We start from the raw sequence: 12,002 nt of genomic DNA on the forward strand, positions 1-12,002 counted from the left end.
TTGCTCTATTATTGCATTATTGCAAATTTGCATTTATTTTTTTTGTCGACTGAAATGTTATAATGTGTTATTTTAATTCTACAGTTGCAAATCTGAACTTAGATCAAGTCTGATGAAGAAGTTTGAGTGTCTGTATGAGGGAACAGCACAGCAGAGAAACCCAACACTCCTAAATGAGATTTACACAGAGCTCTACATCACAGAGAGTAAGAGTGGAGAGATCAGTAATGAACATGAGGTGAGACAGATTGAGACACAATCCAGGAGAGCAGCAACAGAGGACACACAAATCAAATGCAGTGACATCTTTAGACCTTTACCTGGACAAGACAAACCCATCAGAGCTGTGCTGACAAAGGGAGTCGCTGGCATTGGAAAAACAGTCTCTGTGCAGAAGTTCATCCTGGACTGGGCTGAAGAGAAAGAGAATCAGGACGTCCAGCTCATATTTCCACTTCCTTTCAGAGAGATCAATCTGATGAAGGACAAAACACTCAGTCTTTCAGATCTTCTTCATGTCTTTTTCCCCGAAACTAAAGAAATGGACATATCCAGTGATGAGTATAAAGTGTTGTTCATCTTTGATGGTCTGGATGAGTGTCGTCTGTCTCTGAACTTTAAGAGCGATGTGAGGTTGTGTGATATATCTGAATCAGCCTCAGTGGACGAGCTGCTGACGAACCTCATTGTGGGGAATCTGCTTCCCTCTGCTCTCATCTGGATCACCTCCAGACCAGCAGCAGCCGATCTCGTCCCCTCTGAGTGTGTCCATCGAGTGACAGAGGTACGAGGCTTCAATGATCCACAGAAGGAGGAATACTTGAGGAAAATAATCCGTAATCAGAGTCTGGCCAATACAATCATCACACACCTGAAGTCATCAAGGAGCCTCTACATCATGTGCCACATCCCAGTGTTCTGCTGGATCTCAGCCGCTGTTCTGGAGAAGATGTTGAGCGAAGCAGAGAGTGGAGAGATTCCCAAGACTCTCACTCAGATGTACACACACTTCCTGATCCTTCAGACCAACATCAAACATGAGAAGGACTATGAGAAGAACGTGACAGATGAAGACATGATCCTCAAACTGGGGAAACTGGCTTTTCAGCAGCTTGTGAAAGGCAATGTGATCTTCTATGAGGAAGACCTGAGAGAGTGTGGCATTGATGTGACAGAAGCATCAGTTTACTCAGGATTGTGCACTCAGATCTTCAGAGAGGAGTCTGGCTGGTATCAGGCGAAAGTCTTCAGCTTTGTTCATCTGAGCGTTCTGGAACATCTAGCGGCTCTTTATGTGCATGATTCCTTCACAAAAAACAGCTCACAGGTTTTCTCTAGGGAGTTTCCTGACTTATCCATGTTTCTGAAGTATACTTTATCAGATATACATCAGAGAGCTGTGGATGAGGCTCTACAGAGTAAAAACGGACATCTGGATCTTTTCCTGCGGTTCCTTCTGGGTCTGTCAGTGGAGTCTCATCGGATTCTCCTACAAAGTCTAATGAAACAGACAAGTAGATCTGACGGCAATGAGGAAACAGTTGAGTACATCAAGAAGATGATCAGGACCATTGACTCTCCAGAGAAATCCATCAATCTGTTCCACTGTCTGAATGAACTGGGTGATCGTTCACTAGTGGAGGAAATACAACAGTATCTGAAATCTGGAAGAATAAAGGAAGTCAAACTCTCTTCATCTCAGTGGTCAGCTGTAGTCTTTGTGTTGTTGACATCAGAGAAGAAGCTGGACAAGTTTGATATTAATGATTTTGTTGGACGAGACAATAAAACTGAACAACTAAAGGTTCTTCAGAAGCTTCTTCCTGTGATTAAAGAATCCAGATCAGTTCAGTAAGTATCAGTCAGAACAATAAGTTCACTGTTAAAATATTTCGAAAATAAAAGTTCATAAATCTCCAGTGCGGCAGATGCTGTCTAGAGGTTAGTGGTCATATGTTTTCAAAGTCAGAGAAGTTGCATATTCAGGTATCAGTTATTAAAAGGTTTTTGCAAATAAAAAAGGAATTGAAATATTTGTCATTTTTTAAACCAATGACAAATATGATTTATCTTTCTTTCTTAATTGATCCATCAAACATATTGATTTTTGCTTTAAGTTTGTACTTTCTTTTTAATAATGGATTCACTGCTAAACTGATCTGATCTGAACTGAGAGAGTGAAGAGTATGTCATTGATCTCTACAGGTTGAGGGATTGTGGCGTCACAGATGAAGGTTTTGCTGCTCTGACTTCAGCTCTGAGATCAAACCCTGAACACCTGAGACTACTGGATCTGTCATATAATAAACTATCAAATTTGGTGAAGCTTCTCTCTCCTGTACTGGAGGATCCTCGCTGTAAACTGGAGATACTGAGGTAAGATCATCTCTCCGATATTCACATATATCTTTGTCCTCGGTAAGAAGTGTCCTTTATTGTAATTTTTAGGGCTGTTCTTTAAACACACTAAATCTCAGCACAAAAGACTAAAGAATGAAGGTCAATTTCATTTTATTCATCTCCATCACATCACATCACATCACCTGTTTTTGACCCACCAAACATTTACTGAAGCTTCAAATGTCAAATTAAATAACAATAGCAAGCATTGTATAAGCAAGGAAAATAAGTAAGATAAGTAATGTAACAAAAATTAATTTTATGATTGAAAGGAACAATTAAAGGTGCAGTGTGTGATTTTTAGCGGCATCTAGTGGTGAGATTTGCGAATTGCAAACGGTCAATCACTCACGGCCTTTCTCTCAAATGGCAAACTCGAATGAGAAGCTACGGTGGCCGACGCAGGATCGGAAGATGTCGTCGTCTGAGTCAGCAGAGAGTAGCAAGTCAAGCAATGAGGTTTCTTTATATTATATTTTATATTAAATTATATTTACTTAATTATTCAGTAAAACCACATGTTATTGCGATTGTTATTTTTACTTGTTCATCATTGTGTTACTCTTTTATTCACTGACTTTACCATAGCTTGTTTCCATGCTAGTTAGTATAAGATAAGAGCATCAAAGCAGCTAGGTAAGGGAAAATAGCTAACGTTACGATGTCCGAGGCGTCGTTCAGACAGCATGTTTTTCTCCATGTTTGCAGAGTAAGGGACAACCTGAGTATTCTGCTGCGTCTTTTTCTGCTGCTTCTCATTCAAGTTAGTGACGAAACGCGCTCTGTAGCGCTGTTTGTTCGCTGTCGGCTACGGTAGAAACATGGCATCAAAATATGTCGACCTTCATAGAAGGAGGGTGCCCGTGGTTATGTAGCTATAAATGACTCATTCTAAGGTAATAAAAACATAACGGTTCATTAAGTAAGATCTTTATACACCACTGAAAACATAGTTACGGATCTTATATTGCATTTCTGTTAATAGATCCTCATAAATATCACACATTGCACCTTTAAATTATTTAATGAAAAATGATTCACTTAATGATTAAAAATGAATGAACACAAATTGTTCATTTTGGTCAACACAAATGTATGGTCAATACAACACAAATGTATGGTCGCTCTCTTGTAGCAACAGACTCACAGGTTGCTGTTGAGAATCAAATCCTTCAATTATAATTTTGCGAATTCTTCAGACATGTTTTGGTGCATTGCTATGGAAAGCACTGAACTTTACAGTTACTCTTATTATTACAGTTGATTTCACTTTCATTTGTCATTTTGTGAAGTTCGAAGATTGTTTATGTTCTGTGTATATAATGTGATTAATGTGTATATGATTCATAATGTGTTTAGGATTTATTTGGGTGAGTTCAATCTTTGGCAAAGTGACACTGTTTTCCAGTGTTCATTCACTGTTCAGCTTCAGCTTTGGCAGCTCAAATGGCAGTCCCTGTTATTATTGAGTATTATTTGGGATTTACTTCTTCAAAACATTGTTAGATCATTGATAATATCATGCAGTAAAATAGTTTGTGGTTAAAATGGTGTTTCTGAAGTTGAGGGTTAGGGTATACCATACACCCCTTTTTATTATCCCTGTTGTCTTTGTTATTGGTAATTAAATAAAAAACCCTTTGTTAATGACCATTTATGTAAGTTAATTTGACATTGACTAAATTAACACTGTCTGGGACAGCCACAACCACCACCATTCTTATATCTGCTGATCTCCCAGCTTAACCTGCTGAATGTGCCCATAAACGTCTCCGTTACATACGTATGTTCCTTGAAGGAGGGAACTGAGACATTACGTCGGATGACTGACAAATAGGAATCTCGTAGGAGGCCAATCTGCTTCGAGTGTAACTAAAACGAGCCAATGCACATTGGAATGCAATATTAGCACCAGCTGTGCTGCATTGCGGCACGCGCATATAATGAGTAGCAGGTGCAACGCATTCTTCAGGTTTTCGCTGAGGAGCCGAGCCGGTGACCTGGCTGCCCCAGTGGGGCACAGCAGATGTGGTGATGGGACATAACATCTCCGTACCATCCTTAAGGGAACAAAGATTACATAGTAAGCGAGACGTTCCCTTTTAGTTGGTCACTCTCAACAGTATGTCAGATGACCAACGAATAGGATTCCCCTACCAAGCACCACAGCTGCTGACCCCATCCAACACCCTGTGTAAACCTCCTACTCCCTCTTACCTGATGGGACAGAGAAGTACATCACTGCTGTTCTGACTCAGTGAGACTGTTGGATAACTGGGAAAGCGTGCCCTTCCCATTGAAAAAGGAATGCTGCGGAACCCAAATCCTTCCTGAAAGAGCCATGTAGAGATAACATATGGACTAACCCCCTGGGGTTATTTGCATATGGAATTACTGGGGTGACACTTATCTCCTAAGAGATGGGTTCTCCTAAGGGAAAGACACAGGCTTCCGTTTAGGAGCAACTGTGGAAAAAAGCAACATATGGGATCCCCGCAGGGTCACTCAAACGGCACCCAGCCTAGACCCGGTTTTCAAGGATTCAGCGGGATGTAGGCAAGGCAAGGCAAGTTTATTTATATAGCACATTTCATACACAATGGCAATTCAAAGTGCTTTACATAGAAGAAATTAAAATAATAAAAAGAAATGAGAATAATTAAAAGAGTTTAGAAAAATAAAAAATAAAATACAGTACAGTACAGTCGGACGAACATTGGCACAGTGCTCATTCATTAAATGTATAGCTAAACAGATGTGTTTTGAGTCTGGATTTGAAAGTGACTACTGTAGGAGCACATCTGATCTCTTCTGGAAGCTGGTTCCAGCTGCGGCTGGCATAGTAGCTAAAAGCGGACTCACCATGTTTAGAGTGAACCCTTGGTATTTCTAGCTGAAATGATCCTAATGATCTGAGTGATCTGTTGGGTTTATATTCAGTGAGCATATCTGCAATATATTGAGGTCCTAGGCCATTGAATGATTTATATACCAGTAATAATACTTTACACTGGCTCCCAGTTAAATTTAGGATTGATTTTAAAGACCTGAGGACTGGTGTGATATGTTCATATTTTCTGGTTCTGCTCAGAATCCTGGCGGCAGCGTTCTGTATGAGCTGCAACTGTCTTATGGTCTTTTTGGGAAGGCCAGTGAGGAGTCCATTACAATAATCCACCCTGCTGGTGATGAAAGCATGAACAAGTTTCTCTAAGTCTTGTCTGGAAACAAAGCATCTAATTCTTGCAATATTTTTCAGATGATAGTATGCTGATTTAGTTATTGCTTTGACATGACTACTGAAACTAAGGTCTGACTCTAGTGTCACACCAAGATTCCTAACTTGATTTTTAGTTGTTTGACCCCTAGAGTGAAGGTATGCGTACACCTTGAGAACTTCATCTTTGTTTCCAAACGCAATGACTTCAGTTTTGTCTTTGTTTAACTGAAGAAAGTTTTGGCACATCCAACTGTTGACTTCATCGATGCATTGGCACAGGGAGTCAATGGGGCTGTAATCGTTAGGCGATAGGGCTAAGTAGATCTGTGTGTCGTCTGCATAGCTGTGGTAAGCAATTTGGTTCTTTCTCATTATTTGGCTCATTGGGAGCATATACAGGTTGAACAGGAGTGGCGCAAGTATTGAGCCTTGAGGGACTCCGCATGTGATGGATGTCCACTCAGACTTATGGTCTCCTATACTCACATAATAACCTCTCCCATCTAAGTATGACCTGAACCATTTTAGGTCTATCCCAGAAAGCCCCACCCAGTTTTCCAGCCTGTCAAGAAGTATGTTGTGATCGACAGTGTCAAATGCAGCACTGAGGTCGAGTAGTACCAGCACTGATAATTTGCCTGAATCAGTATTTAAGCGAATATCGTTTATTATCTTTATGAGCGCTGTCTCTGTGCTGTGGTGCGGTCGGAAACCAGATTGAAAATTGTCAAAGTGTCCATTCGAGCATAAGAATTTGTTCAGCTGATTGAAGACAACTTTTTCAATGATCTTGCCTATGAAAGGAAGATTTGAAATCGGCCTATAGTTGCTTAATATGGTCTTATCCAGATTGTTCTTTTTCAGGAGGGGCTTGACAACTGCAGTTCTAGAAGATCTGCTTCTAAACTGTTTAACACACTTTTGAAAAATGATGTAGGAAGCGTGTCAAGAGCACAGGTTGATGTTTTAAGGTGCTGTACGGTTTCTTCCAAAATTTTGCCATCAATTTCTTTGAAATCAGACATAGTAACTACTTTCTCAGGTGGTCTGATCTGTCTGACCCCAGCGCAACTCAAGGATGTGCTGATCACCTTTCTGCTATTATTGATTTTCTCAGAGAAGAAAGAAGCAAACTCACTGCACTTGCTGTCTGAGAGCATTTCACTGGGTATCTGGCTTGGGGGGTTTGTCAGTCTCTCTACAGTAGCAAAAAGAGTGCGTGTGTTGTTTAAATTACTGTTTATTATATTTGAGAAGAAAGTCTGTCTAGCTTTGCCTAGTTCCATATTGACAGCATGGATGCTGTCTTTGTAGATGTTATAATGGACTACAAGTTTTGTCTTCCGCCACATGCGCTCTGCTTTTCTGCATTGTCTTTTCATATTTTGCACTGTTGTTGAGTTTCTCCAAGGTGCTTTTTGTCTGCCACTCTTCTTCCTGACTTTAACAGGAGCAATTTCATCAATTATACTTTTAACTTTTGAGTTAAAAGAATCAAGGAGAAAATCAACAGAGTCTGCAGAAATGCTTGGTGTTAACCCTCTACTGCACGCATTATTATGCAATAATGGAAAAAAATATTAGTGTTTTTTTATATATAAAATAGACTCAAATTAACATATTTATATTTTTTTTATTTTTTTTTATTTTTCGGGGGGTACTTTTGGGTGCGTTGCCATATGGCAACATTGTGCGACAATGGAACAGCCTGATGTGTTTTCTCCCAAAATGACACGAAATTCATAGATGATTACTGACCTATCTTATAGAAACGAAATTGTTTTTATTATTTAAAATGTTTTCAAGAGCTTTGTGTACAAAATATGAAACTAATTTTCAAAGTATTATTTCAACAACATTTACAAAACATCTGACGCAAACTCATAAGAACTGTTCAAGTGAAACTACTCAATGTGAAACAATTATTTCAACAACATTTACAAAACATCTGACACAAACTCATAAGAACTGTTCAACAATGTGAAACGATTATTTCAATAACATTTCACTTTCATGAGATGGTATAACCACTTGTACCCTGTACATTTCAGCCCTCCTCTCAGCCTTGCCATAGAACACTGACGGCTTCATTTTCTAAACAAAATAAGCATATATATATATATTTTACTTTTATACTTTACTTTTACTTTACTTTATAAATATATACAAATATACTGTATATAAATATATGAGTAGAATACAACCATCCAACTATATCAGTGCATCCATACATTGTCATTCATACAAAGCTACTCTGCATTAGCATGGGCAAAATATTGTTCCATTACCGCATAATGTTGCCATATGGCAACATACCTATTTTATTGAATAAAAAGGTAATAGTAGTATCAAAACAATGTGACAATGATTGAAAAAAGATTAGAACTTTCCCCAGATGCTTGATGTAATTTTAAATTCTGAAGAAATATGACAAATTGAGGAAAATCTTCACATATTCACGAGCACTTTTTCAGTAACTGGAGTCATCAAAAGTGTGTGAAAAGAATGTCAGTGCAAGGGTGTGTAGTGTCATGTGATGTCATCAAAGCATATCATTGGTTACAACCAGGTTCTACCATGAATTTAAGATCAATCAGAGCTCATGTTTATTTTCAAATTTCAAGAAATGTCCAAAGAAAGGGTATGTTGCCATATGGCAACACCGTGCAGTAGAGGGTTAAGGATATAGCCTTCTTAAATAGTACACTAGTGTTCTCATTTAAGCATCTCTTCTTGACAGACACAGATCTAGCTTCAGTGGCAGGAGAGATCAATATATCAAAGAAAATACAGAAATGATCAGACAGTACTACATCCTTAATAACAATCGATGAAATGTTTAGACCTTTACTGATAAGTAAATCTAGAGTGTGTCCATGATTGTGTGTGGGTCCATGTACATGCTGAGTCAAATCAAAAGTTTTTAAAACAGTTTTGATTTCTTTTGCCATATTGTTTTCTGCAATATCTATGTGAATGTTAAAATCCCCAGCAATGGCAAAACAGTCTTTATAAACGAAAATAACTGGCTTCCGGTGGCGGTCGGTGGGCGTTCATGGAGATGGTTGCTGGAATATGACGTAGGACGTAGCGCAGGAAGCGTCGTGACGTAGAACGAGCGTGACAGCGCAGCCAGAGAGCAGAGCAAAACAAAACTCTACGTTCGCTCTACGTCACAACGTCATTCATCTCCATGAACGCGCGCCGACCGCCACCGGAAGCCAGTTATTTTCGTTTATAAAGTTTTAAATATGTATATTTTTACGACAAAACTGCACGGATTACCCTCAGAAGGCCTTCGTTTATCCCCCTGGAGCCGAATGGATTATTTTTGTGAAGGATGCATGCACATTTTGCGACTTGAATCAGCTGGACCCCATTGCTTCACATTATAACCACTGAAAGATCTAAGACATTTTCTAAAATAACTGAAAATGTGTTCGTCTGAAAAAAGATTGACATTTGCATCTCGAACGGCTTGAGGGTGAGTAAATCATGGCTTAAATATCATTTTTGGGCGAACTATCCCTTTAAGGAGTTCTGACTGCTCTTTATGAATATCATTCTTCCCCACATGAATGATGAGTCGATTTGCAGTCTTATGTTTCATCAGAATGTTCTGAAGTTCCCTGTTTACATCAGAAGTTGTTGCTTGTGGAAGGCAGCACGTAGTTGTATCCCTGCTGCTAATGTTTCTGATTATGGAGTTCCCCACTATCAGAGTCCTGGGCTCGGCTGCGCTCTGAGCTGAGTGCCGCTGTCTGCTCGACCTTGAGCGCCAGTTAGCATCAGTGTTAGCTACTGGCCCATTCAGTCTGTGTTCGATCACATTCATCACATTTGGGGATTCCTCGTTTACATTCATTATTACTTCAAATAGGGATGCACCGATCCACATTTTTTCACTTCCGATCCGATCCCGATACCTGAATTTGGATATCGGCCGATACCGATACTATTCCGATACCAGAGCTGTGTTTCTTGCTTTAATATTGTTTATTTTATATGATGCTGAAATAAACTTCTCTCAACAGGCAAGTATGATATGTACGTATGTATGCATGTATGTCCCAAAAGGCAACTTGAGGTAAGTATAAGGTCAGAAAAGGAAGTAAAAAAAACAGGAAATCCTGTTAACAGGAAAAATCCCATTCTGAAAACAAATATGCAACTGTAACTTACAGGTTTCAAATTGATTGTCATGTCAATATTTATTACATTCCCAAAATGTCAAATACTTGAGTCTTGAAATATAAGAAAAGTGCAAGTGTAAACATCTTACACACATGGTAACTCGTCTCGATGAATGCTCGATCAACATCAGCATCTTGCAAACAGACAAGCGGATTTCACCTCAAACGCGCGTCAATTTCGCTCTGGACGCGCAAATGGATTCAAAATATTCAAGCGTGGTGTGAACGCACAGTAACGTGGTGCTTTTTTAAATGTTTGATTGCGTTCGTTACATTGCATTTTGCTGCTGTCTTGCTCTGCGGTGTTTCCAGTGTGAAGTATTTTTCCACACAGAGGACGTTGTTGGCTAGTCGCAAACTGCGAAATGGATTTCCTGAGCGGGGGCGTGTCTCATAACTCTGTGTCTCATTGAGCCGCGCATCTGTTTAGGAAATCCATTCCGCAGTTTGCAGCCAGCTAGCAGACTCGCCAGCAGACTCGCCGGCGGGAATCACTTTTGGAGTCATTTCAGCAGACAACGTTAAAGCGCAGACATGACTCATGGATATCGGATATCTCCGCAGGTTGGATCGGGAAAATCCGATACGTGAATTACGCTGGTATCGGTCCCGATACCGATACTGGATCGGATCGGCCCCATCCCTAACTTCAAATCTGTTCTCAAGATGTATAGGCGGTGGTAGGAGACCAGTGTTTGCAATCCTTGTCAGAGCTGTATCTGGGGTAGAGGATGCTATTGCGGCAATATGTGAGGCTCGTGACAATCTGGTGTCTCGAGTGCCTTTGGTTCTCGCTCCCTGTTTGTGCCATCGATTAGTAAGTCGATCGGCTTGTTTCTCTACCTGTCGAGGAGCACAAGTTTCATGGGACTCACCGGCTGTATGCTGAGGCTGTCCATGATGAAGCTCTGTTGTGTGCTCCGTCTGGTTTGGTGGTCCCGTAAATAATTTTGTTTCAAGAACTGCAATCCTTTGTAAAAGTCTGTGGCAGTTAGTGCAGCAAGTAGATTCTTGAGGCATTTTCTCTTATCCTTATGAATGTAGGCAGCTGTGTTTTCCTTTCCCGGAATGTAAGCTGGTCGGGTAAAAGAATTCTGCGTTTTTGTAGTAATCCAAACTTTGTCGTATGAGCACTGTGCTGATTTGCTGAAGTTAAAATTAGGTGATAAAAGGAAATAAAAAATAAATAAATAAAAAAAAAGAGATAAAATGTAAAAGCGATTGAGCAAAGCGCGGAGCAGTAAGCAAGAGCGTCCGAACAGTAGCTGAGCAGGAAGTAGTTGTGGCATGTAGGCCTGTCGCCAGATGCTCCGCCACCTCCGGCTGCCGAGGGTGACAGAGGACTCGATAGATTTTTCACTCTTGAGACATGAGCGCAATTGTAGGCACAGCAAGCCGACGAGCCTCTCGGTGCTTATACCCGTTTCAGGTGAGAAAACAGGAGGACACCGGCTCTACACGTAGGCTATAGAATCTAGCAAACGTGTTGGGTGTCACCCTAGCCGCAGCTCTACAAATATCTGTTAGCAAGGCGCCACGTGCCAGCGCCCAGGAGGATGCAACACTTTTTGTTGAGTGAGCTCGCAACCTGAGCCAGCAAGGCATGCCTTGTGCTTCATAAGCCAAGGCGATGGCATCCACTATCCAGTGGGCCATCCTCCGCTTGCAGAAAGCCTTTCCCTTCTGCTGGCCTCCGTAACAGACAAAGAGCTGGTCTGAGGTCCTGAAGCTTTGAGTTCTGTCTATGTACCATCGCAGAGTGCGGACGGAACAGAGCAAAACCAGGCCTGGGTCTGCCTCCTTTGGGGGCAGTTCTTGCAGGTTCACCACCTGGTTCCTGAAGGGAGTGGTAGGAACCTTGGGCACATAGCCAGGCCAGGGACTCAGTTCTACGTGGGCGTCACCCGGCCCGAACTCTAGGCTCGATTGGTCGACCAAAAATGCAGGTCCCCTACCCTCTTGATGGAGGCCAATGCAGCCAGCACCTAACGACTAGGTCATGCTTCCCAACCGACTTGCCTCCTATGGGGAAAAGCTGAAGAATGCGTTGCACCTGCTGCTCATTATATGCGCGTGCTGTGATGCAGCGCAGCTGATGCAAATATCTCATGCCAATGTTCATTGACTCGTTTTAGTTACACTCGAAGTAGATTGGGACACCAATTATGATAATCAAACCATGTTTAGGC

General features: G+C 40.9%; 1 protein-coding gene across 4 annotated transcripts in view; it reads left to right on the top strand.

Moving 5' to 3' along the window:
* The window catches only part of LOC311090572 (NACHT, LRR and PYD domains-containing protein 12-like), a 54,471-nt gene that overhangs the window by 14,636 nt on the left and 27,833 nt on the right, over positions 1-12,002 (top strand). For all 4 annotated transcript variants that reach the window (XM_084125922.1, XM_084125921.1, XM_084125923.1 and 1 more), the window contains exons 5-6: positions 85-1,851; positions 2,206-2,376. In XM_084125922.1, coding sequence (XP_083982048.1) covers positions 85-1,851; positions 2,206-2,376 — 1,938 coding nt within the window. The remainder of the gene's footprint in view (positions 1-84; positions 1,852-2,205; positions 2,377-12,002) is intronic.

This window comes from Abramis brama (assembly GCF_963993115.1).
Source record: "Abramis brama genome assembly, chromosome: 10".
NCBI lineage: Eukaryota > Metazoa > Chordata > Actinopteri > Cypriniformes > Leuciscidae > Abramis > Abramis brama.